This window comes from Notamacropus eugenii, chromosome 5, assembly GCF_028372415.1.
Source record: "Notamacropus eugenii isolate mMacEug1 chromosome 5, mMacEug1.pri_v2, whole genome shotgun sequence".
Taxonomy (NCBI): domain Eukaryota; kingdom Metazoa; phylum Chordata; class Mammalia; order Diprotodontia; family Macropodidae; genus Notamacropus; species Notamacropus eugenii.
In genome coordinates, this window is record NC_092876.1 from 424527657 (window position 1) to 424555402 (window position 27746).

General features: G+C 38.6%; 1 protein-coding gene, 1 long non-coding RNA gene and 1 other non-coding gene across 6 annotated transcripts; 2 read left to right on the plus strand and 1 right to left on the minus strand.

Annotated features, from left to right (window-relative positions):
* The first annotated feature begins 3255 nt into the window (after positions 1-3255).
* Positions 3256-27746, plus strand: KCNE1 (potassium voltage-gated channel subfamily E regulatory subunit 1). 4 transcript variants are annotated; one of them, XM_072615032.1, is made up of 4 exons: positions 3256-3475; positions 23313-23418; positions 25088-25199; positions 25921-27746. In XM_072615032.1, the coding sequence occupies exon 4, from the start codon at positions 25962-25964 to the stop codon at positions 26343-26345; it is 384 nt and encodes a 127-aa protein (XP_072471133.1). In that variant the 5' UTR covers positions 3256-3475; positions 23313-23418; positions 25088-25199; positions 25921-25961; the 3' UTR covers positions 26346-27746. The 4 variants fall into 4 exon arrangements, with proteins under 4 accessions (XP_072471133.1, XP_072471135.1, XP_072471132.1 ...); XM_072615031.1 differs by lacking the exon at positions 25088-25199 and having other exon boundaries at positions 3258-3475; XM_072615034.1 differs by lacking the exons at positions 23313-23418; positions 25088-25199.
* Positions 9359-18809, minus strand: LOC140507098 (uncharacterized). The gene is made up of 3 exons (XR_011968197.1): positions 18640-18809; positions 16581-16728; positions 9359-12365 (listed from the first exon to the last, which is right to left on the minus strand). It is a non-coding gene; the product is annotated as an uncharacterized lncRNA (long non-coding RNA).
* Positions 27358-27463, plus strand: LOC140509328 (U6 spliceosomal RNA). The gene has a single exon (XR_011968658.1). It is a non-coding gene; the product is annotated as a U6 spliceosomal RNA (small nuclear RNA).

Genomic DNA, 27746 nt, shown 5'->3' on the forward strand with positions numbered 1-27746 from the left:
AAGTCTGAAGATACATGCAATGTTTCACTCCCATAGACCTCCTACTTCTGCAAGGGAATGAGATATGTGTGTTTTCTATTTCTTCCTCAGGGTTTTTTACATTTGCCACATGTGCTTTTGATTATTAGGTTTTTTGAGTATGCTTACTTCACTTTGCACTTGACCATGAAGATCCTCCCAGGCTTCTCTGTATTCATCATATTTAAAGAGTCATACCATGATTTGTTTAGTCATTCTCAAATTGATAGATACCTACTTTGTTTCCAGTTCTTTGCTACCCCAAAACGTGCTCATATAAATATTTTAGTGTTTATGGGTCCTTTAAAAAAAATCAGTGACGATCTTAGAGTATATTTCTTAAATTCTTAATACTTATTGGTAAGAAGAATTAAGCTGTGATATGCTTCCATCTGGGTGATCTCTATTTCTGACTCTATTTCAATTTCCTGGTGTTTAGTGCTTGAAATTCAGTCAATCACATACCAGTTTTACTTTATTCTCTTTAGTTTATATATCACTCAGGCATCCGACCAGGTTCCAGCTGCAGCTGTGTTCTGATGATGAAGTGCTTGGATCATGCGGTGGTGGTTTCCATTCTTTTGGTCCTTTACCTTTCCAAATAATATGTTTTTGTGCTTTGTTGCGTGTCTTAATAGATTTTTTTCTGAGTGCCTGCCTTGAATGATTCCTGTGTCTACAGTGAGGTCAGAATGGAGCCCCCGGGCACCAGGAGAGAGACGGTATATAAATCACTTTTCCCTTTGACAAGTAAGAGAAACCATGAGTGTATTGTTACACTCAGGAGCATTATTACCTATGAACCCCATCAAAAGTGAGAGCTTCTTTTGTTACTGAGGAAATGCAATAAAAGAATAAATGAAAGCCCTTTTTTTCCTCCGTGTGTTGAATCTCTAACCATCTTTTTTAAAAGCCACTTTATCCAGGAAGCTTTCTCTAATCTCCCAGTTGGTAACTACCTTTCTCCATTTGAGCTTCACATAGGGACTGACCCTGTTACTTTCAATGGCACAGGAACACTACAGATTAGGAAACTCCTTCCCTGCAATTTAGTCTTAGAGAATTGCCCATGGCACTAAAGTAAGTGACTTGCCCAAAATCACTCATCCAGTAGGTATCAGAGGCTGGACTAAACCCAGGTCTTCCTGACTCCAGAGGTAGCTTTTTAAAAAAATTTAGACATTTCTTCTGTTTAATCTACAAGCTTTATACAGCTTTATTTTAAAAGACAAAAGAAAAACAAAATAAAATAAAATGGTGAAAATATAACAATATCCAAAATTGAGATCCTTCCACTTTTCAAAAGCAAGAGCTCTGAAAGTTCAGTCTACCAACAGGAAGAACCCTAACAAGACAAGAATTATGAATGGGGCAATGATGTAATTTCACTAACAGAATTTTGTGTAACTGAAGTAACCTTTCTGGGTGTAACTGTCGTTACAAGCAAATGAGGGGTAAGTGGTGGTGGGGGGGGGAACAGGACAGGAAAAAATGGAATTCCAGTGCTCCAAATCAACTAGTTCCATCTGTATAAGCCCACAGTGTCCTGGTACAGAGGTAGCTTTCTGTCCTTTCTCTCCTGGACTTGATATGCCACTTTGTTTTGTACCACTTTTATTCACTTAGATTTAATTTTATTATTATCATTCATGCATAGAGCATGTCCCCTCACTAGATTATAAGCTCTAAGAAGCTGGGGAACCACATCTTACTTAACTTTATATCTGTCTCAGCACCTACCATAATGCCTTGAACACTACATGTTTATCTGTCTGTTGAATTGGAGACTAGGCACGGTGCAGTGGCTAGTTTCCCAGTTTCCTGACCAAAGATAGTAAAGCAGAATGGGGCCAGCAGTGACTGCCGATCCCTTCCTATTAGGCCCCCCCTCCAAAAAAAAACAACTAGGGATTGAAAACAGAGGACCCTGGAGGATGGGGCAGGGAATGACCACTAAAGGTGTATGATGGTGGGGAATGGGGGAGATGTTGAATAGGCACCACAAAGTAGATTGCATTCAACAGCAATGCAATCTAACAAATATTAACTGGGAAGTCTTAAGTTTGAGAGTTTTTTGTATGGTTTTTAAATGAAATGTCTACTATTTCTGTCCATTGGGAGTGACGGCGGAGAAAACAGTTTAGAGAAGAAAAGAGTGTTTAAGTTGAAGGTCACATATGCCAATTTTCTTTATAGTTAGCATATCTTATAAACTTTTATAAGAAAAAACTAATGAAAACAATAGAAAGATCAGTAATTTCTGAGAGGGGTGAGGTTAGGGAGAAGAGAAGAATGCATTTCAATCTATGTTTGATTTGTTTCTGTTAATGGTTGGTAAGAATGTGAAGTTTAATTTTAGTGGGACAGGATAACTGCCTCAACTCAGTCCTTCGCCCTCACATCTCTGCCTCTCCAAGAGGTTTTCAAGGAAAGGGTTGAGACAAAGGATCTTTAAGAATATGGGAAGCATGCTCAGAGAGTTGCTGGAGACATTTGGATTGCTTTTCTAGCACCACTACTAGCTGAAATCTTGTGGAAGTTTCTTAACCTTTTGGAAGGTTGGTCTTTCCTTCTATAAAAATAATATTGTATTTGTCAGCAGATTCGATTTATACATTGCACTGAATTTCCACCACAGGGGAATATATGAATAGGAAAAATAATTCCTGTTTTCCAAGGATCTCAGCACGAGAGAGTGAAGAGTTATATATAGCAGCTCTTAATCTACAGGGATCCCATCAAGGATTCTGCAACGTCTTGCAAATTAGATGGTTACTTGGATAGTTTTTGAAATTATATTTTAGACTTCAGGGTCCCACTGTGTTCGGGCAGGGTTTCTAATGATCCCTAGTCAGAGCATGACAAAGCTAAAGCGTTTTATTTACTGTTTCGTGCAGAAATCCAGTGTATATGGCTGGCTGTCCGTGGCCTGATTTTGAGAGTTCCAGGTAATCAATGTCTTCAAGGACTTGGAAAAAGCAAGTCTCACCCTTTATCACAGAGCGTGCCTAGAATACTGCCCCAGGCTACCTCCTGGGGCGCACAAAGTCAAAGAACAAGGTCCAGGGTGGGCCAGACGGGGGTGGGGGGGGGAGGCGAAGGGGGAGGCAGCCCGCTTGGTCAGCCGGGGACGATCAGGATGGAGGAAGGTCGCGCAGCGAAGCCGGAGGCTTGATTTAGCAGAGCACACTGGCGGGGTCTCTCGGAAGATGCGCTAGCTGGGCTGGGTGCCCAGAGCCAGGTGGGCGGGGCCGAGGTGCAGGGTCCGACAGGAGGCGGGGCCTGCGGCTCCCTAGAAACCACTTCGGGGGCGGAAAGAGCTTCCCTACACCTGCCCTTCACCTGCCAGAGCAGGGAGCGTGGCTGAGAAGGGTTTGCTCCCTCTGATCCCAGCTGCCCTGGGCTCCACCAGAAAGCTGCCTGTCCCCTCAGCTCCCTTCCCCTGGGATATATTTAGGTAAGTAGGGGGTTTTGTGCCTTGAAAAGCTGCGCCCCCAAATCTTAACAGTTTCATAGGAGAGAATGGTTGAATGTGGAATTGTGGTCTCTTGACCGGGACTAAGTTAACACTCACCTCTGTTCAGCCAAATTCATTCTTAAGATGGGGAAAACACTTACCTAGATTTAAGGTTTAAAATTGTCTGTTTTAAGCATTCCTTGTAAACTGATTTAGTGTTTCAGAGCAATCCGAATACAAACCATTCTTATCTGTTCACTAAAAAACGCCCCCAATAGCTTCTGCTAGGTAGCTTTGGGGGTGGGAGATTAAGTCGCCATATGGATACTTGAAAGTGTAACTTGTTTTCTTTTAAAATATTCAGTGCTTTCTTTTATTGAAACAGACTCTTACACAAGTGTCCATTAAAGATGCTGAACTGTACCATATAAATCCAGAAGGGCAGGAAACAGAAGGGAAAGAAGAAAAGTTGAAGGAAAGACATATATATTACAGCCTCTGTGCCCTCTCTCTTAGCCACTGTTCTCGTTACACTGACTGCCCCTTATGACTAGCATGTTCTGTCTCGTCATCTCCATCTCTTACTTTTACTTGGATTTCTTCAAGATTGGACTCAAATTCTGCATTCTTCAACATATAGATGCATGCATACATGTGTATATTTGTGTGTATACACACACACACACACTATATATGTTGTGTGTGCTTGGTTATTTGCATGTCTCCCAAATTTGAATGTAGGCTCCTTGAGAGCACTGAATGTTTGCCTTTTTCATGTCCTCTGCTCTCAGCATAATGCCTGACACAAAATAAATTTAAGAAATGCTTATTGGCTGACTGACTGACTGACTGACTGATTGACTAAGAGATTATGACTTTTCTTAGAAAATTCACCAGCTTGGAACTTCCCTTCTTGGGGAAGAAGGAAGCACCTTACGGTCTTTGCAGATCTCCATGTAGCATGTACCCGGTGGAACCTAATACTAGGGAGATTGGTCAGAAACATCTCTGTATGCCTACCTTCACTTTACAGTTTCAGGAACAATAGAATGAATATCAGAACCTCAGTGGAAACCTTGGACTGGGAAAAAAAAATAGTTCTTCTGACCCAGAAGATTGAACTTAGACACTCCTCTCACTCTGCCACACAACTAGCTGTGTGTTGTTGACCTATCTTCATCTCTCTGGTACTCAGTTTCAGAAAAGAAGGGGATAGATTGGATGACATCAACAGCTCCTTTGAATTGCATCATCCTAATTATGACACTGGGAAAGATGCTGGTTAGAGTCAGAGGACCTAGGACTGAATGCTGGTTCTGCCACTTGTTACCTCTCTGTACTTGGACAGGTCATTTCACCTTTCTGGGCCTCAGTTTCCTCATCTGTAAAGATGAAAAGGTTGGACCAGGTGTCCTCTAGGGTCAATGACCTCTAAACCTATAATTGGGTTATAGCTGCAATTGTCTTAGCATTATTTTAAAAGTAAGTGACAAAGGGACATTGCAAGAGAAAGTCTCCCTTCAGGTGGTACAGAAAGTTAGGACTCTTGGGCCAGTCCCAGAAACATTACAAGAACTTGACGTTCCTTCATTTATTCATTTGGCAAACATTTATTAAGCACTTACTGTATACATAGTATTGAGAGTTGGCCTTAAAATCAGAGAGATGTGTTCTAGTCTCACTTTTCTAAGCTGCTAAAACTTAAGACTGCACTAAAACTTTGGGGTACCCCTGTGAAAATGATCCTGGACAAATCTCAGTGCTCCAGATAACTCCCTTAGATTAGAAGTTGTAGATCAGATGCCTGCCTGCAGGGAGGGAGGTTTCACACTAGAATTTCTCTACATTAATGACATCAAAGATTGAGACCAAAATATATGGAATAGGAAATACAAAATAGGAAACACAAAGGAAAACAAAGGAAATTATGCAGTCATGGAACTCACATAATATAATAATAAGTAGGTAAATTTGAGTCCTGGATGTATAAAAAAGATGTTATTTTGTTGTTTTTTCAGATGTATCCAACTTTTGGTGACCCCGTTTGGGGTACTCTCAACACAGATATTGAAGTGGTTTGTCATTCCTTCTCCATCTCATTTGACAGATGAGAAACTGAGGCAAACAATATTAAGTGATTTGCACAGAATCATACAACTAGTAAGTGAGTGAGCCTGGATTTGAACTCAGGAAGATCAGCCTTCCTGACTCCAGGTCTAGCACTCTATCCATTGCACAACCCAGCTGCCCATATTATCATTTATGACAGATTTACTTAGACTTTCCAGAGTATTATATATGAAATGGCCAAATGTATATTTGAATCACAGTTGAGAAAAATGGATGGCTCAGTGGTTATTTACCCAAACATTTATAATCTACCAAAATGCTAGGGAAACAGCTTTTACTGTCAACAAACAATTACTTTAACTGGCGGTGTCTGCCTGGTAAAGATGGGACAGGCTTTCCTCTCAGTGTCTCCAATTTTAGGGAAAATAATTCCTTCTACTTTCCTTTGGTCCATTCCATTTATATTGACTATAAACAGATGTAAGAATTTGAGTGCAAGCATAACTTATTCTACAGAGAAATTTCAGAAGAAAATAGTTTTGATGATATTGTGAACCTTGCTTAAAGAAACAGATGTGCTCTTGAATAGTTAAATGTGTGTCATTTGTATCCAAACATTATTGAAGGTTGTGAGGGAATTCGTTATTGGAAGGGACGTGCTTTTATCATGTAAGTGATCACACTAACATTTATCTTTGATAAGTTAAGATTTTCATACATATGGTTTTCTTAAAGAAAGATCACACCTATACAAGGTACCATTTTTGTGGTCTGTTGAAAGATGTTACAGAAGAAATGTTTTTGTTTATATACATACATATATATATATATATATATATATATATATATATATATATAAGCATCAGGTTCATCAGACTCTACAAGGTTTAGGGTCTAAACCCTCTCTTTGAGGGGTGTGTAAAGACCAGAGAAATTCTCAGTTCCAGAATGAAAAACACCTTTTTGTCATAGAGCTGGAATCAAGTAAGAAGTCAAGTGCTCTAACCTTTTGCCTACACTACAAGTGGATTCAAACCCACGTTTCCTGGTTCAACATTCTATCCACTCTATCACAGTGCCCCTTTATATTCCAGAAGATCATGAATGTTCATGAAGATTTGGAGCTAAAGCTACAATTTTCCTTTGACTGCTAATTGATTGGGGATTTCTATTTACAAGGACCCATAATTTTAGAGTATGGCCTACTCAAACTGGTTTATGAGGCCACATCCCTGAAAAATGGGCCTTTTTCATGGACACCTGTAAAGTTAGGTGCTTTTTTCTCCTTTTTGTCCCCTTGCAGTTACCTCGCCTTATCACCCACACAGAACCTCTTTGGGAATCCTGCTGTCATCCATTCTCCACACAAAAGGAGCTTTATCTTTGGTGCAAATGCCTTTGTTACTGTGCTTACTGACTTCTCCCTCTTCTGCCCCTTGCTTCCATCCTAGTGGATGTATACAGTATGTACACGAATAAGTATGGTACCAGGAAAATTGTTCAGTTTCCTGAAGGAGAAGGAAATGGCCAACTTCCCCAGTGGTTTTCCCCAAATGAGATCATGAAGAATTGTAAACAACTGAAATGACTGAATATTAAGAAGAAAGGAAAATTAAGGAAGGATATAGCCCTGATAACTGAGAAATTAAGGAAGGCTTCGCAGTGGGAGTGTCACTTGAGCTATGCCTCCAGAAAAGACAAGGATTCTGATAAATGGAGATGAGAGCTAACAATAATAACTGCAAGTATTTATATGGTGTTTACTATGTTCCAGGTATGGTGCTAAGTGCTTTACAATTATTTGCTCAGTTGATTCTCACAACAAATCTAGGAGGCAGATGCTATTGTTATCCCGATGTTACAGATGAGGAAACTGAGGCAAACAGAAGTTAAATGACTCACACAGCTACTGTCTGAGGTCAAACTTGAACTCAAATGTTCCTGGCTCCAGGGCCTAGTGCTTTATCCTCTTCTCTACCTAACTACCCCTGATAAGGTTGGAATGCATTCCAAGCATGACAGACTGTTGCTGTGAATTTATGGTGACAAAAGGTAGAGTATTGAGTTTAGAGAGTAGTATCTAGCAGACCAGCTGGGACATCATATTCATAAAGACAAGTACAATCAATCCTTGACTTTCATGGAAATTATGTTCTTAGAAAATGGAGTGAAATTAAAAAACATGGAAAATAGGGGATGAGGTTACCAGACTGCCAAAAACTGTAATCTTTTGCTGAGATTGCTGAAAATATCCTTTTCTGCATACAATTCTTTATAACAAAACATCAATTTTGATAATATGCACTTTTCCCAGCATAGTAACTGTGAAATATCCCATAAAATGCAGCATACAAAATAAAATTGATAACATGAGAGACATTTTTTCTCACTAGTAATTCCCTAGAATTCTCTGACCTTTTATGTTAACACCAATAAAAAAGATTTCAGACAATTTTCACTTTTCATGTCACATGAAACCTACAGGACCATAAATACTGTACAGGAAATGAAATTCTTAAAACTAAAACATTTAAACCTATATATTTTTAACCTATAACCTATATTTTTGAACCTGTTTTACTTTCCATTGTGTCAGATGGTGGTGTGAGGCTATTGTACTATATATTATACTGCCATAAAGCTCTCAACCTTGGCTACCTTTTGAAAACCAAGAGAGAGGTTGCTGAGATTTCAGTTCTGCTGCTGGAAGACTGAAACATCACCTCTGACACTCTGTCCTCCACAACTAGTGGATGGTGTTGGAGGTGTTAAAGGATGAACCGGCTTGAAATAATTGGTCAGTGACATCTGCTTCCTGTACCATTTGAGCTCTTTCAGGATCTCAGAGTATGGGAGCATAGCAGGAAAAGTTGATATTTAAGTTTGAGGCTGCCATCCATGATGGGACCGACACCTTGAATGTCGCTAGTGGATTGGGCCAACAGCAGCTGTGGACATTCCCTTCGAAGTTTATCTGACATCTTTATTTTCTCACCAAGCTGCATCACTGACTTTGCACACTTGGACTTAGAACCCAAAGGACCTGTACAACACTTTGGGAGCATAATTGCAACACAAAACTTGAGATTTAAATGCAAACAATATTCAATAAATGCCCAGGGAACTCTTTACAATGATAGGGCGACTAAAACCAGCAAAACACTGCCAACCACTCCACAAGCTTGTGAGCATGCAGCCTCTCATTTTTTTTTCTCTGCTGAGCATAAATGGGAATGTGTGTAGTTATCGATAGAAAAGTGAAAAATGAGATTACTAATAAAATTGCTTGAATGCTTGAAGTCATAACAGGTAAATCCTTGAATGTTGAGAATTAATTCTAACATGAAATTAGCTTAGATTACAGAGAGCTTTAAATTCTTGGCTAATAAATTTGTATTTTATTCTACATGCAATGAGTTTTTGAACTGGGAATGATATTTATGGCCAGACTTGTACTTTAGCAGGATTATATTATCAGATATTTAATAAAACATCTATTAAAGGCCCAGTATGTGCCAGGTACTGTGCTTTACACTGGGTATGCAGAGAAAGGCAAAAGACAGTCATTGCCTCCCAGGAGTTTACAGTCTAATGGAGGAAAATACTGAAAGCAGAGATGAGGGGATAGAGTGGGAGGTGGGTAAGAAAACTGAGTGAAGGCATGATGGAGAAGTCCAGAGGAGTTCATCTGAGTGGAAAATGAAGAACTGGCTGGCTTGGATGCCCTCTTTAAATGGTTGAGAGATCTCCACCCTCCAATCAGAAGGAGGGAGGGACCCCGAAATACTGATGAGGTGGGAGTTCCAAAGCCTAAGTGATCTTACACGATAAAAATTTTCTTGGTACATGATGGAGAGGTCCAGAGGAGTACAGAATGGTGAAAAATGGTTTGAAGAAGGGAGAGACTGAAATCAGGGAGACCAATCTTGAGACATTATAGCAGTCTATACGAGAATTGATGAAGGCCTGAAAATAGGGTCATAAGTATATGAATGGAGAGAGGGGTATGAAAGTAGAAAGAAACAGCAACTGATTGGATATAAGAGTATATTTGGTCTGATAAATTAGTATTTCAACTGAAAAGAATAATAGATTTTAAAGCCGGGAGAGACCTTAGAGATTATCTACTTCAATGCCTTTATTTTCCATTGTATAAGGTGAAACTATTCTACTGGACAGCTACAAGAAGCAAGGTGTTCTCCATTTTCTCTGACTGCTGTCCATGAAAGATGAGCATTGCCCGCTTTGGATAGCCACTCCTCTTCTTTCTCTTTCTATCAGGGCCTATTCTCTGGTCACTGTTCTCCCACCCCTCCCGTCCCCTTTCCTGAATAGTGGGTATTTCTGTAGTTCTGTAAAGCAGAACCACGGAGTGACCAGCAAAAACCCAACCCCACCCACAAGCAAACTGCAATTTTAAGCCTGCATTTATTTTAGCTTTTGAGGGGGAGGGTGGCTAAAAGGGCAGCAATTCTGATTAGCAACAACTCTGCAACTTACAGTCTAAGAAAAATGACTTGTCCAGAGTTACATATTTAGTATTTGTCAGATGTGGGATATGAACCTATGTCTTCCGAGAAGCTGCCTTTTTTTTCTGATATATTTTAAAATTTTAATTTAATTTTAAGTTCTAACTTCTCTCCCTCTCAACTCCTCTTCATTTAAAAATAACCATTATTTATTTATATTTTTTTTCCAGTGGCCAATATGCGCTTTATTAGAGATTTACAGAGCATTCAGTTGATCTTGAACAGAATGAATCACATATCAAAGCACATATCAAAAAGCAGAATTAATGACTAGAAAGGCTTCACAACTTTCCATACCCAATCACTAGGTTTAGGTGAAGAAGGTCCACCTCCTTAACCACTGGCTGGCCCAGGCTGGGCCCCTAAGAGGCTATCACATTCATCCCACAGGGAAGGGGGTAGCGGGGCAAGCACAGGGATGAGTTTATGTATGGAAAGCAGAGTTGAACAAACACAACAGTAGCAAACATCACAGCAATTTAGACAAATTGAGCAACTGTAATTTCCTGAGGAACTTTTCAAATATAGGAAATAGTTATACAGTGTTCAAGCCTTGGACCCAAGTCTCTCCAGTATACAGGTGAAAAGAAAGGGTCTCCTGCATTTGAACTTGGTACAACTGTCTAGTGCAGTCCATCCCCCTGACTGTATAATGAGTAATATAAATATATAATATATATACATATACATGTGTAGTGTGCATGTACAAGTTGTCTTAGAACATAGCTTTTTAATCACTGTAGACCTTGCAAGGTTGAAGGTTGATAGCTTCATGTTTGTCTCTTGTTTTATCAGAGCACAGAGTGAAGGAGACAAGGGCAAAGCATGTTAGAAGGCACCAAAGTCCTTGCCTTGAGCTGGGAGAAGGCATTTCCTACACTAATACACAAATGATAAACAAGGTGACTAGTTGGGAGTGCAGGGCCTGCACAAGAAATTTCCCCACCAGGAAATAGGAGGCAGAGAATTGTAACTTCATCAAAAGAAAGGCATCTCCTAAGTGGTCTAGTTATTCCCCATGCAGATAAGAAGGGATGAAGAGACTTCTTCTATGCTCAGTCTATGGACCCTTAGAAGGCTAAAGAAAGGCAGCAGGTAAAGGGACAGAGACATGGTGGTGTGAACAACTCCTGATCACTTTGGTCACATCATTCACATTTCTTCTAGCTGTAGAATGATGAGAGAGCCCTGGCTGAAGATGAGGAATCATCCCTCCACTCCATGATCTCCTTTAAAGCTATGTGTCCTGAGTATGAGGAAGGCAAATATCACTAACTTCCTATATATAAAGTGCGACTGGGTCAATCTATCACGGACGTTTGTGTTTCTGTCCCAAAGGCTTCCACTCTGGTCAATATGTGAATAGCATTCTGTTCTGTCAAGGGCCACTTCTTAGGTAGGATATACTTTGGCAGTTTGTAGGGTTACCCTTCCAGGCTGACCCTACCACTTTTTCTGAGAGGGATTGGAGTCACCAGAGTTCTGTGAGTAGTGGATGGTTCCCAAAGCATGGGAATGAGACCAGGGAGGCTGCCTCCTTTGGACTTTGGAATGCTGTGCCAACATCTCCTTTGCATTAGGACTTCTTACTGCCAAATCTAAGAAGATCTTGGAAAATGAAAACTCAGCTGAAAACTCCTTAAGGAGTCCCCTTTTTCCAACCACCCATACTCTAACAGAACATCTATTCTTCTTCTGCAAAGAAGTTCCCTCTCAGATCTGGGTCCTCTGAGTCATAACCTCATTGAACAGCAAACACCAGTATTTCAAAAGAAGGAAGGAGAAGGCTATCATCACCCTGCAGAAGACTTGTTTGCATTGATTTACACAGCCAGGCAAACTATTAGCACTGAAGTCCACTGTTTTTCTGAAGGGTGGGGAAAGTGAGGGTCAGGGTCCTAAGAGTTGTAAGATGGAATGCGCAAAATCTCCCAATAGGTCTTAGTGGAATTTTTCTCAATATTCTTGAAATGTTTATCATTCCAGAGCAAACTTATCTCTTCACCCTCATTCAAGTGATAAGTTCCCAGGAGGAGAAGATTGTCTTCTTTAGATCGGCTTTGAGCTAGAACATCACCTTGCTTCATCAGTTGAATTGCAAAGGGAACATTGTTGCTCTTACTTTTTCTCTTGATTTGAATGTATATCTAAAGGAAGCCATTTTGGATGATTTTCAGTTTCTGATTTCCAGTTTGCTTCATGCAAAATGTAGCTATTTTAGACCATGTCCAGGCTTCAGCTGCTTTAGCATCAGGGTCTAAACTTGCTTGAGCCCAATAATTTTCTGGATCCTGTGGAGTGGAGCGGAAAAAAAAAAAGCCATTATTTATTTTTAACATTCTTTTCTTTTTTAAATTTAGTTCCAAATTCTCTCCCTCCCTCCCACCCCCTCCCCAACTCACTGAGAAGGCAATCACTTATACATGTGAAATCATACAAAATCAATTTCCACATCAACCATATCAAAAAAGGCATAAATAAATAAAATGAGAAAATTAAACTTCAATTTGCACTCAGAGTTCATCAGTTCTCTCTCTAGAGGCAGATTGCATTTTTCTATCATGAGTTCCTTGGAATTCATGGATCATTATATTGACCAGAGTGGCCAAGTCCTTCACAGTTGATCATCATTACAACATTGCTGATACCATGTGTAAGGCTCCTCAGTCCTTTTCATTTCATTTTTCTTGAGTTCAAATAGGTCTTGCCATTTTTTTTTTCTGAAACCATCCCCCTCATCACTTCTTATAGCACAATATTACTTCATCACAATCATATGCCACAACTTGTTCAGCCATTCCCCAACTGATGAACATCCCCTCAGTTTCCAATTCTCTACTGCGACAAAAAGAGCTGCTATAAATATATTTTGTACATATAGTCCTTTCCTTTGTCTTTGATCTCTTTGGGATATACACCTAGTAGTGATATTTCTGGGTCAAACAGTATTCATGGTTTTATGACCTTTTGGGCGGGCACAGTTTCAAATTGTTTTCCAGAATGGTTGGACCAGTTCAGAACTCTACCAGGAGTTAGTTTATTAGTGCACCTATTTTCCCTCATCCCCTCCAACACTTGTCATATCTGATAGGTGTGAGGTGGTACCTCAGAGTCGTTTTAATGTGCATTTCTCTAATCAGCAGTGATTTAGAGCATTTTTTAATATAACTGTAGATAGGTTTGATTTCTTTTTCTGTAAACCAATTCAGGAATGGCTCTTATTTTTATAAACTTGGCTCTATTCTCTATATTTTTAGAAATGAAGCCTTTATGAGAGAACTTGCTGATATTATATTGTTTATAGTACTTTTTATCAAGATGTAGTTTCTCCAATTATCTCTTTTAATTAGGCCTGTTTTTACTTTTGCTTTGTCTGAGATCATGATTGCTGCCCCTCCTTTTTTTACTTCAGCTGAAGCATAATAGATTCTGCTTCATCTCCCTCTTTTAACTCTTTTTGTGTGTCTTTCAATTTCAACCATGTCTCTTATAAACAACATATTGTTGGATGTTGATTTCTAATCCATTCATCTATCCACTTCTATTTTATGGATGAGCTCTCCGTGTTCCCATTCACAGTTTTATGATTACGAATCTTATTTCCCTCCATCTTATTCTCTTTTGTTTATTTTTCTCTCTCTTTTTATCCTGTCCTCCCTCAAAAGTTTGTTTTGCTTCTGACCACTGCCTCCCTCAATCCACTCTCCCTGTTATCATCTTCTCAACTTTTTACCCCTTCCTTTCCCATTTTTCTACTGATTAAGACAGCTTTCTATGCCCAACTCTACTATATATGTGTGTGTATATATATACATATATAATATATATACATATATACAAATTACATATACATATACATGCATACATTTATACATACAGATAGATAATATATTCTTCCTTCTTTGAATTAATTCTGACATGAGATTCAAATATTGCCCTCTACCACCACACCATTCTCCCTTCCACAATAAAAGTTCTTCTTTGTACTCCTCTTTTAAGTGAGAAAATTTCCACCATTCTCTCTCTTTCTTCCCCTTCTCTTTGTGCATCCTTCTTTCTCAACCCTTCTTTTGTTTATTTTCTTGGAGACATCATCCCAACATAATGGAGTCACACTCATGTGCTCTGTTCATAGAGACTCCTTCTAACTGTCCTAACAATGACAAAGTTCTTAGGAGTTACACACATGGGAATATAAAAAAATTAACTTTATTGAGTCTCTTATGATTACTCTTTCATGTTTACTGTTTTATTCTTCTCTTGAATCTTTTATTTAATGTCAAATTTTCTATTCAGCCTTGATCTCTTCATCAGGGATGCTAGAAAAATCTTGTTGTGTACGTCCTTTGTTGCCATCAGAAAAATGATGACATGATTTGCTCTTGACTTTGTTTTGAGTGAGGGAGGGCTGTGCAAGGTCACCAGCCTCACTTTCTCCTCCTGAGCCATCTGGGTTCAGTGACCAGATATTTATCTGGATGACTGGACATGACCCAGGATGCAGTAGGAGACCTTGGCCCCTTTAGGCCAAGGTCTATTCTGGTATTCACTTGGGGTGGGGTCATTCATTGAATAGGCTAGTTTAAGAAGTAGCCATTAATGAGGCAAAGAAAAATGAAGACATCAGAGTGGGAAGGAAACAACAACAGTTACTATTGATAATCACAATTGATGTCCAGAAGACAGCCCTTATGCAGGTGCCTAATTTGGTGAAGGAAAGGAAAGGAAAGGAAAGGAGATGAGAGGACAGGAGAGGAGAGGAGAGGAGAAAATAAAGGAATCTAGCCAGTAAAACCCAAGTTAACTGGGCATCTTCTGGTCATCCCAACTTACCTTCCTTTGGAGAGGAGAAGGAAGGGGAAGGGGAGACAGATAGGAGAGGAGGAGCTCAGTTACCTAGCTAGTAGGGTCCCTATTCAGGCAGTTGTGTCTACTCACTGGTTGTTGTGTTCGTCCTTTGTTGTTGAAGAAGACTAAAAATCTACTAGTTCATTAAATATCCATCTTTCCCCTGGAAGATATTCAGCTTTGATTCTTGGTTGTAATCCTAGCTCTCTTGCCTTCCAGAATATAATTTCCAAGCCCTCCACTCCTTTAAGATGGAAACTGCTGAATCTTGTGTGATTGTGATTGTGGCTCCAAAATATCAGAATTGTTTCTTTCTGGCTGCTAGCAGTATTTTGTCCTTGACCTGGGAGCTCTGGAATTTGACTATAATATTCCAGAGAATTTTCATTTTGGACATTCTTTTAGGAAATGATGAGTGGATTTCCTCAATTTTTATTGAACCCTCTGGATATAAAATATTTCCTGGATAATTTCTTTAAATATGATATCTAGGCCCTTTTCTTGTTCAGGGCTCTCAAGTTGATCAATGATTCTTAAAATTACCCCTCAATTTATTTTCCAGGTCAGTTGTTTTTCTGATTTTTTTTTCATTTTCTTCTATTTTTTCAATTCCAGTTTTTAAGGAATTATTTTCTTCAGTGAGCTTTTGTACCTCTTTTCTCATTTGACCTCTTCTACTTTATAAAGAGTTCTTTGCTTCACTGCTTTTTTACGTCTTTTTTATACTTAGGCCAATTCTGTTTTTTAAGGTGCTATTTTCTTCAGTATTTTTTTGTTCCTCTTTTAATAGTTAATTCTCTTTTCACAATTTTCTTGTATCACTCCCATTTCCTTTCCCAATTTTCCTTCTACCATTCTTATCTCTTTCTTTGGCTTTTTCAGGAATTCTTTTTGGATGTAGGTCCAATTAACATTTTCTTTGAAACTTTGGTTATAGCTGTTGTGGCATTGTTGTCTTATTCTGAATTATGTTTTAGTCTTTCCTGCAACCATAGTAGCTTTTTATGGTCAAGTTCTTTTTCTGCTATTTCCTTATTTTCCAGCCCATTTCTTGACTTTGAACTTTATATTAAAGTTGGGCTCTGCTTACTTGGGATTAGAGAGGCACTGTACCAAGCTTCAGGCTCTTTTGTGCTGCTGTTTTCAGAGATAGTTCTAGGGGTCTGCTAGTTTTCAATGTTTACAAGGTGGTATAAACCAGGGAGAAGTGTGGCCACTGCTGTCCTTGTCTGTGCTCTGTTCTTATCCAGAAAGGGCCCCTGCTTCCTTGCAGCTGCAAACACTAGTGTTCCTCTTAACCCTGGAATTTTGACCAGGGCTTTTGCTCTCCTGAAGCTGTAAGTGGTAGTGCTCCTCTTTGCCTTTGAACTATGACCCAGAACTGCTTAAGGGTAATGAGATTCTAATCAGTGCCGGCTGCACCCAGTGCCCCCAAAGAGTTACCTATCATTTTTTTCTGACCACTTGTCCAAACCCCTTACCATCTCTGGGGTGAGAGCTCCCAAAACTGCCACTGCTGTTACCATGATCAGGGCACCCCCCAAGGCCTACCACTTGTGCTGCTGCTGTGCTCCAGGCTAGCCCCTACCGTGATATTATGGACTTTTCCTTCTGACCTCTTCAATTTTCTTAGGCTGGAAAAAATGTCTCATTCTGACCTTTTATTGGCTCTGTTACTCCAAAATTTGATTTGATTTGAAATTTTTTTGTTTAAAATTGTTTGGAGGGAAATGTTGGGAGAGTTCCTCTGAGTTGCTGCCTGTATTCGACCATCTTGACTTTCTCCATCTCCTCTTCTCTCACGCACTGAAAAAGCAAAAATAAAAAAAATACAAATATGTATAGTCAAGCGAAACAAATTTCCACATTATCACTGTACAAAAAAAGATTAAATCTGCACTCTAAATTCATCATCTCTCTATATAGCATGTTACATCATGAGTTATCTCCAATTCTAGTTGATTCTATTGTGTTTTTATAGTATTATTGTTATTATATAAATTGTTCTTCTGATTCTGTTCAATTCAATTTGCTTCAGTTCATGCAAGTCTTCTCAGGTTTTTCTAAAATCATTCCATTCATCATTTTTTCCTTCTTTTCTTTATTGGATTCTTTTTTTATTATTAATATATTTTTAGTTTTCAACACTCACTTCCACAAGATTTTGAGTCCCAAATTTTCTCCCCATCTCTCCCCTTCATCATTTTTATAGTTCAATAGAATTTAATCACATTCATATACTGTAACTCATTCTGCCATTCCCCAATTGCTGGGTACCTCCTCAGTTTCCAACCATAGAAAGAGCTGCTATAAATGTTTTTGTCCATATACATCCTTTTCATCTTTATTCTCTTTGAGGTATCACTCTACTAAGTGTATTCTTGGGTCAAAGGGAATGTTCAATTTAATAGCTTTTGGGAAATTGTCCTAAATTGCTTTTCAGACTGGCTAGAACAGTTCACAGCTACAACATAAACCAAATGCAGTAACGTACTCTAGCATTTGTCATTTTCCTTTTTTTGGGGGGTCAACTTTGTAAATCTGATGGGTATGAGGCAGCACCTCAGAGTTGTTTTAACTTTATTTTCTCTAATTTTTAATGATTTAGAATTTTTTTATATGGCTTTTGGTGTTTGGATATCTTTTTTCTGAAAACTTCCTACTCACATTCTTTGTCCTTTTATAAATTGGGGAATGGCCTTTATTCTTTATTCTTATGATTTTATTAAATTTCCAATATATCTTAGAAGTGAGATCTTTATCAGAAAAACTTGCTGCAAAGATTTTTTTCTATTTCTCTTCTATTTTTAGTTGCATTGGTTCTACTTATGCAAAAACTTTAAAATTTTCTGTAATCACAATTGCCCATTTTCCCTCCTGTGTACCTCTGTATCTTGTTTGTTCATAAACTATTCCCCTATGCATAGATCTGAAAGGCAATTTCCTCCTTGCTTCTCTAATTTGTTTATGGTGTCACCTTTATGTCTAAATCATGTACTCATTTGTCTTGCTAGATGGTATAAATGTTTATCTACACCTAATTTCTGCTATTTTACTTTTTCCTAATTGCTACATTCCAGTTTTCTCAATAGTTTGTAATCAAATAAGTTCTTGACCTCAAAGTTTTGAGTTTGCCAAACAGGCTACAGTATTTATTTGCTTCTGTATATTGTGTTCCTAAACTGTTGATCAACCTATTTCTTACTCAGTACCAAATTGTTTTAATGAGTATGACTGACAAGCTTCCTTTCACAGTAGAAATGCTGGATCATTTCTTGATGCCTATTTTTTTCCTACTTGCTAAATGGAATAGAATAGTCTGATTCTTTAAAAATGTCATCGTAGGATCAGAACATAGCTTTAGAGCCAAAAGGAACCACTCAATTGCCATCTAGTCCATTCCTTTCATTTTATTGGTAAAGAAATTAAGGCCCAGAAAGGTTAGGAGCCCACACAACTTTAAATATAAAAATATGATGATAAGATTCTCTCTCATTTAACTCAGGAGCCCCCATCTTGGGAGTCACTTCTCCTTCTGACAATTCAGAGTCTGTGGTCTCTTTCTCTTTCTTTTGTGTCTGAATATTTTTCTAGTCACTCTGCCATCTTTCTTTCTGCCTTCCCTTTCACAATAATGAAGCACAGAAACCAGAACCATCTTTGATTCAATGAATAGGAATTAGTATTAATTAAATAGAAGTATGGAAACAAACTTACAATATCAGATAAGCTTTAAACTTCACGTAAATCCTACAAGACCGGGTGCTAGAGAAAAGAAAAAATAGGCAAAATCAAGGTCTCATCTGTTCTCTTAAAGGGATAGTTTAGCTTATTATGCTCCAGGCATGCCTATTTAGCATTTAACTATCCTATTTTCTGCAACTGAGAAAGGTCATGGTGGCCTCTGACTCCTCATTTCTAGTCTCTAGCTTCTGATTCCTCTCCATTTCATCCTTTAGCTTGAATACCAGACAAAAAGAGAATTCTAAAACCTGTCACTGTACAGGAACACTTTCTAAACCTTCATATTCTTCTTTACTTTTCATAGTCTATTGGACTTTTTTCTTCCAAGGTGAGAAGAAAAAAAAATCTGACTCTTAGGTTTTAAAGACTCAGTTACTATATCTGGCCATAATCAAGCAAATAATTCTGTTCTGGCCAGCAGAACTTTATCTCCAGCATGTGTTTTTCCTTGACAGAAGAGGTATTAAAGATTATATACAGATGACAAAATTGTAGCTTAAAGATGTTACACAACTAGTTACAAAACAAAGAGTAGAGAGTCCAGGTCTCAAGATTCTTAGTTTAATGACCTAATGTTCATTATACCATACTTCCCCCTTTCCAAATTATTGATCGAATCAGCTGTTCAACTGTGAGACTTTGGACAAGTCTCTGACCTTAATGTATTTATTTATAAAAATCATTATTCTAACATCTGTACCATCTACTCAACCCTGTCTTAAAATCCTATTCTAATGCCTCATCCTGGTATGGAAATGAACCTGGGTGCTGGAAAGCTATTTCAACACTGAGTACTAGTTCTGAGAAGTTCCACCAAATTGAAAAGTTTTCCACCCAGAGAAAAGCAACAGACATTTCTGCTGTTCAAGATCAGAATAATTAGATATGAAGAGGTTGTTTATCAGAATGCTGGCCACTAAAGGATGATTTTCAAAAAAGACATAGTAGTGTGATGATAGTGCAGCGTCAGTTTTACATTCAAAGAGTCTGAGTTTAAATTCTCCTTCTGTTCTTCCTAAGCTATGTGGTCTTGGGTAAACACAACATCACAGGCCCCCATTTTCTCACACTATAAAATGAAGGACTTTCTACATAGCCATTTAAAGGCTAGTCTATATCTCATTGTGTGACCCTATAATTCTAGTGAACAACATGGCCCTCTGTACTATGTAAAGAATCAAACAAGTTCTTAGATCACTTGTATAAATGGTCAGAATCTGTTCGGTGAACAAAGTGCACACATCCAATAAAACACATATTCACCATATTGTAGGGTGAGAAGTAAATGGAATTATGTATTAAAGTGCTATATAACTACAAAATAGCATAGGCATGTAAGTTGTTATTATTCTTCCAATAGGTAGACTGACAAATACGATACAAGGTAGTGGAGAATAGGAACCTATGTAATATAAACTTAAAGAGATAGCAAAGGAAAAGAAGGAGATAAAGTCAATAGCCTCATTAATTCAATCAGTTGACAAGTTCTTTCTAAAGAACATAAGTTATTTCTATTCATAAGAACATAAATTCTGTAAAATAACCCCTTTGAGTTTGGGATATCCTTACTGATTTTATATATCTTAATAAAATTGTATTTATCAAAAATGTGCATTGCACAAATTTCCCGACACACACAGGCTTTATTACAGCTAAACTGCTACAACTATTACAGCTAAACAAAGCCAAATGGTGAAGTCAAAACTAGGTATCTTTCTAAGACAAAAACAAAACAAAACCAAAAAATCCCTGCATTTGGCTAATTCATCTGGTGGAGCACCTTACCTTAGCACTATTAGCAAAAAGGAACACAATAATAGCTCACATCATATTCCCCTTTATGGTTATAAAGCACTTTAACTCATAACAATGCTATGAGGTAGGTGAGCCAAATGTTACTTTGAAACAAGAAGACCTTTATCTTTCATATAGATAGTAAGATTCTCATCCAAACTACTGGTTTCTTCCCTCTTTTCTGCCTCTTTCTTGAATCTTTTCCGTACATAGGTGTTCCTTTTATTCACCTCTTTGTTCCACTTCTTAATGTCTCTTCATTATTATTCTTGGAAAACTTGGATAAAATAGATTATTTAGCTTGGCTGCATCAGTGGCTGAGCTAGGATTCCTGACTCCAAACACAATGTACTTCCCAATATACCAATAAATGGTGCTCGTGAGTGTGACCATAGTATTTATTATTCTCCTTGTACTCATAAGTAAGCTGAGATACCCTCAAGTCCTGTAATCTATCAATGACTAACACGACTTGGAATTCAGATCTGCTGGCTCTCAGCCCAGTTCCCTTTCCTCTAGATCCCCCACTGTGGAAGAAAGCTTCGAATCAATTTTAAGATAGGAAGGAAGGTGCCAGTTCTGGCAGAATGTTTGTTCTAAAAGCTTTTAGTCCTTTATCAGTACAGATAATTAACTTAGTGTGGGAATAAGAGGGGAATATTTAGTACAGGGCATTGGCTTTGGGGAACAACTTATTTAAATTTTCCAAGGTTCGTACCATTTTCTCCCTCTTTCTGGGGGTGATTGGAAGTTCTGAGTTTCACACAAAATTTTCTGTCTGCTTAGGCCATTGCTTAGTTGTATAGGCATTCTGTTACTTGCAGTAGGTCAAGCAAGTTATCTGGTATCACTGTTTATAGGACTGAGTTTCATGATTTTTAGAGTACTGACCACTGATGAAGGAACTATTTGGTATATAATCCTGTATTTAAATTAGTAGAGCAACAAAAGAAAGTATGTATGCATGTTATCTCTGTGTGTGTGTGTGTGTGTGTGTGTGTGTGTGTGTGTGTGTGTGTGTGGACAGCGGGACATACTATGGAGGGTAAAGCTGGCTAACTTGTACTTGCTCCATGTTGTTCCCCCTTCCTTCTGGAAAGGGGTGGAGTATACACTTCCACTTCCCCTTTGTCTTTGGGTGAGGTCTTTTGCTTTTGGGGGTAGATGGGTGGGAAGTAATCACAGAGACTCAATTTAAAGTTCTGATTGTTGACAGGTTTAGCAAATTATCAGTTTAATAAAAAAGCAAAAACTAAGAGCCCTCCAACTGTTTCCTTAATCTCATCACATTAGCACAGAACTGAGACCTTCCATAGAGCTTATCATTAGAACAGCCATAAATATTTATTAGGTTCTAATTCTGTACCAGGCACAGGCTAGGTGCTATGGATATAAAGGAAAAAAAACACCCCCAAAATAGTCATTGCTCTTAAGGACCTTACATTCAATTGGGGAGAAACATCATGTACCTTGAAAGTTAAATATAAAATATATACAAGGTAGATACAAAACTAATTTCTGGATGAAGCGTACTTGCATGAGTGTGAGGGGGTGGGGAGGGATCAGCCTAGTTTTTCTGTAGGAATTCCATGATGTAGAACTGAAGAGAAAATATATTTCAGGCTTGAGAGTTAGCCTTTACAAAGGCATGGTGGTAGGAAACTGAATGACAGGAAAGAAGGACCAGTACACCAATTTGGCAGGAATATAGACTGCATGAAAGAGAGTAATGTGCAATAATCCTGGAAAGGTAGGCTGGAGCCAGCTCAAAAAGGGCTTAAAGGCCAAACAGAGGAATTTTATCCCACATGCAAGGGCGAATTTCTCTCGGAGAACCTGGAGCTTCTTGAGCCACAGAGGGAAATAGTGAGATCTGTGCTTTAGAATTTGACAGCTATATGGTAGATGGATTGGAGAGGGAGAAAGGTCAGAGGGGCAGGGAAACTAGTTGGAAGGCTATTACCGTAATCCTGGTGAGAGGTGATGGGATTGTGAACTAGACTGAGTGGAGAAAAAGGAACAGTTGCCAGTTATATTGTGGAAGTAAAATTGATGAGAACAGGCAATTATTTGAATGTGAGGGAGAAGTGAAAGGGAAATGTTGAGTGTGACTCTAAGAATGTTGGGGACTCAATAGAAATGGGGAACTAGGAAGAGATTCTTGGGGGGAAAAATGACTTCTGTTCTAGATATTTTGAGTTTTGAGATGCCCATGGAACATCCAGTAGAGACAAGGAAGTATTTAGAGGACTTCTAAGGGAAAAGTGATTTTAGAGATGAGGAAGCAGGAAGTGGTGGGGAAATTTGGGGAAACTATTTCTCAGTTGCCTCCATTTAAAACCATATGCTAATGCTTATTGTGGCATGGAAGATACCCTGGGGTCTAAATGGCTAGGCTAACAGAGTGCAAACATCATTAGATACTGCCATATTAGAAAGGTTTCAAGTATGAAGCAGTAATGGAATACATGCTCTTGTCCAAGGACAAGCCCAAGTTTAGAGAAATTCATCAGTTGGTCCAAAAGGTTCTGGTCACAACAAATCTTGAATTACATCCAGTAAATTATAGATCAGCTTTAATCTGTACCTTGAGCAAATACTCAAGATGTTACAAATCTTTGAAGCATTATAGCATTTGTAAGCTGATTTAAACTCAAAAGTCATATCCAAATTGGGGCCATATGTCAGGCTAACCTCATCTGCAGATGAATTGCACAGAAACACTATTTTGCTTAGTATAGGACTCAGTGCACAGGGTGCTAACACATGATTGAAATAAAGTCAAATCAATTTCAGGGATTGCAATCCAATTTTGTAAAACATTGTCTAACTCTCTTGTGTCTTCAAAACAGAATACTCATCCAAGACAATTCATCCTGGTTCAAGAGGCTAATCCGAAACAGTACAGAGAAAGGCACAAAACTATGAGGAGTAGTCATCAAGCTGAATAACAGAAAGGTTTGGATTGACTAGAACATTATATTGAGTCAAATCTGATTAGACAAAATTTTAAAAGGATAATTGTAAAACCTTATATTGGGATTAAAAAAAAATCCTTTAAGTACAAGATGAGGAAGATGTAGTTAGATAGAGATTCATCTGGGGAAAGAAAAGGATCTGGGGCTTTAGCAGAGGACAAGTTCAGTATTAAGTCCATGGTGTGATATAGAAGCTAATGTGATTGTATTACTTGTCCATTTTAGTCAAGACCCAATTTTGGAATTTTCTTGGCAAATATATTGGACTGATTTGCCATTTCCTATTCAAGCTCATTTTAAAAGATCAGGAACTGAAGCCAACAAGGTTAATGTCTTGTCCAGGGTTACACAGCTAGTAAGTGTTTGAGGCTTCCTTTGAACTCAGGAAGATAAGTCTTCCTGATTTGAAGCCTAGTGTTCTATCCATCGTGCCATCCAGCTGCCCAAATGTGATCTTAGACAGTATTGAGTGTAGTACATCCTCTGATCTATCTCCCCAAAGAACAGTTAGTATCATCAGATTTAAAGGATACTTTGTGGGTATCCATTCCTAAAAGTATAGCTCACAAACTCCTACTAGGAAGCTTTCTTTTAAGAATCACAATTAGTGCAAATCAAAGAATTTATTAAGATGGCATGGTGAAAACAGTAAGTATAAAACATTACACATACATACACACACCCCAGACTTGAGGTGCACTCTCTCGCAAATACATATCACATCCTTAGGAAGAGTTAAAGTAACGCTGGTAATGTAACTTTAACAAAATAAGGTAATACCAGCAGTGAGACATAGATATAGGCAATCCATGGCCAGGATAACTCCCACCCTCAGTAACTTCAATAAACTCAGCTATCAAATTGATCTCTCTAAAGTGCAAATCTGGTCATATGTGATAAGACCAGTATTTTCCTGATGCAGTCCTCCTTTGTCTCTTTCTGGAAATGTGTCTGGTCAGTTGATCAGGATATGTGACTCATGTGGTCTTAGTCACCTACCAAGTCTGAAAGAGACAGACTACATGTAGTTGGAACCTTTTATTACCTCTAGATCAGAAAGCTACATCAGGGAAACTGGAGTCAATCGGGTTATGGGAGTGGGGAGGAGGAAGGTGTGCCAGAGTCAGGGAAACTTTATCAAGAAACCATTGCTATCATTATATACCATCACTTGGTGGCAAGATCCTAAGGATCTTCTAGAAGATTGTTCACTACTTAAATTAATAGATAGTATTTCCATCAGGGGTAGTACTAAGAGTTGTTGTTTGTCCTTTGACAATGACATCAGGAAGGTGATGCCATGACATGCAAGTGAATTGGATTTAACTGAGGGAGGGCTGTACAAAGGCACCAGTTTCACTTTCTCCTCTGGAGCCATCTGGGTCCAGTGGTGAGATATAGATAAGGATGACTGGAGATGGCCCTGGATGCAGTAGGAGACCTTGGCCTTTTTAAGTTCTAAGGGAGGGAAAGGAGAAAAAAAACACAAAACAAAAATGTGAAGTCTGGTCCTTCCTCCCTCCCTTTGGAAGAACCAAGGTCTTTTATGGGATAGCCCTTCTAGAATGGGTAGTACTAAGGGGGAAAGGGGAAGGATCAGTAATAAACAATAAACAAAAACATAATAACAATTAAAAAATACTTCACAGAATACAAAAGCCAGAAGTCCTAAGCCTTTCCATCCTTCTTCAGAAAGACTAAGTCTCAAAGTCTCACAGTCTGGTCCATGTGGTGGATTATGCCACACCTCTGAAGTTCACAGTAAGTCTCTTAATGTAGCGTGGTAATGATGAATCAGAGCTAGCGCACAGATGATGACACCAGTCACAGATTCCTTCTCCCGACATGAGGTGGTGGTGATGAGCAGGAGTGGCTCCACGAACAATAAGGCATTTGCGTTGACATTTGTGGCATAGCCAACAATTCTTTATCCAGCTTCAGGGTCAGGGGGAGGGAAAGAGACCTAACTTCAAGTATTTGAAGCCTTTATTAAGTAAGTATTGGACTTGTTGGGCTTGGTCCAAGTAGGCAAAACAAGGAGCGAGGAAAGGAAACTTCAGAGACAGATTTAGTCTTGATGTCAGGAAAAATCACTCAACAGTTGAGCTGTCTAAAAACAGAATGGGGTGCCTCAGGAGGCAGAGGTCTTCTTGAAGGAAACATCCCTTGCTAGGGATGTTGTGGATGGGATTCTGGTCCAGATGTGGGTTGGGCTAGATGACCAATGAGATCTTCCAAATGATCTTGTGTAGATTTGTGAAATTAAACTTGTAGAGAAGATAGTGAGACAGTTTTCTGCATATTTTCTCTAGGCCCACAGAAGGTTGTCAGAGATAGATAGAGGCAGAGAAGGAAGAAAAAACAAGCAAGATTTAAAATCTATCATCCTGTTGCATAGTGCTAACAGCAATATATATATATATCCCATATGATACTTTGGATAAAAATTAGTTTTGTTTTATCTTTTTATTTTTTTTTTTAGAAATCACTAAGGAAGAAAATTATCAGGCACTGAGAAGAACAATGACTTCCCTGAGTAACAGTACTGCCTCACACCCCTTCCTTTCAAAACCACTGGAAGAATATGTCCAAAGAGGTAACCATTCCTTAAGTGCTGTAGATCGCAGTGCTGAAGCTGAGTTGGAAGCCCTGTATATCCTCATAGTGCTTGGTTTCTTTGGTTTCTTTACCTTGGGCATCATGTTGAGCTATATCCGCTCCAAAAAACTGGAGCATTCCCATGATCCATTCAATGTCTACATTGAGTCAGACATATGGAACAAGACAGACAAAGCATATTTCCAAGCCAGGATTCTGGAAAGCTACAAGGGATGCTATGTCATTGAAAACCAACTTGTGGCTGAACAGTCCAGTCTATACATTCCAGAAGAAAAGCCCTTGTCCTGAAGGGTGAGATATTGCCTAAAATCTCACTAATGTGTAGATGGATCCAGCTTGGATACTGAAGCACCTTCAGGTGCTTCTCTGCTCTGACTGGAGCCTGGAGGATGGAACAATAAATCCCCTCCAGAACTCTCTATGGAGGGCTCAAAATTGTCCAGCTGTCTTCATTTCCTATAAGCTACTCTGCTTAGTTTCAGTTCCACAGTCATGGAAGGTAGGAGGTACTGTCTGGTGGCCCCCTCTCCACACCCTACACTTTTCAGCTATCTTTTGCGTATTGCCTTTCTCTCTTAGAATGTAAGCCCCTTCAGGGCAGACTTTCCTTTTATTAGTGTTCCTATCTCCCCCCCCCCCCCCATACACAATGCCTGGCACATAGTCGACACTTAATAAACGTTTATTGACTAGTAACTATTGAATGGGAAAAATGGAAGCAGTTTTCATTTCAGGGTGACCAGCAGCCTTGAAAGTTGGTGCTTCAGACCAAATCGTGTTCAGCAGTTTTCTTCTCATATGCCCATCCTTGTGAATAATTTGTATTTTTTGTAGTCTGTGTGTTTGAGGGTTAGGGTTAGAAACAAGGTTAAGAGATCTTGTATTTTTGTTTCTAAATTACATATAAAATTTTAACTGAACTTGTAACCTAGCACTGCCAATAATTTTGGGACCATGGTACTTGCCACAAAAACATTCCCACTCTCTCATGTTGACCTCCCACCCCCAAGTCATATGCAAATCCTAAAAGCAACTATTCTCAAAGTGGGATCTGGGGACTGCTGGGAGTCCCTGAGACATTTTCAGGGGGTCCATGAGGTCAAAACTATTTTCATAATAATATGGAAACGCTATTTGTCTATTAAAATACAGCTCCTTTTTAAAATTATATATCTGTGTGAGGCCAGATTTTCTTCATATGCTCCAATCAACATGACAAATTACAGGGGATTGAATACAGAAGCAAATATGAGAATCCAGCTTCTATGAGAATCACGTCTTCTAGTAAGAGATGTATAGAGTGCTTGCTTTGGCAGCACGCATACCCAAATCAGAATAAACAGAGAAGATTAGCATGGCACCTGCCCAAGGATAGTATGAAAATTTGTGAAACAGTCTATATTTTTTACTTTCTTTTTTTTTTATTGGTCTGTGTTTTCGTTTGCAACATGGCTAATATGGTAATGTGTTGCATTACTGCACATGTATAATGTATATCAAATTCCATGCTTTCCTTAAGAATGGGAAGAGAGGAAGGGAAAGAATATGCAATTGTATTTTTTTAAAAAAGAATGTTAAAAATTTTGTTGACATGTAAATTGAGAAAGAATTAAAATTAAATGTAAAAAAGACAGAGATTTGTGAAATATGTAAAGGAAATTCACTTCTCAATAAATATTTTAGAAAATA

Bases quoted from the DNA above. Each gene is read 5' to 3' on its own strand.
- KCNE1 (XM_072615032.1), top strand. From the start codon at position 25,962: ATGACTTCCCTGAGTAACAGTACTGCCTCACACCCCTTCCTTTCAAAA.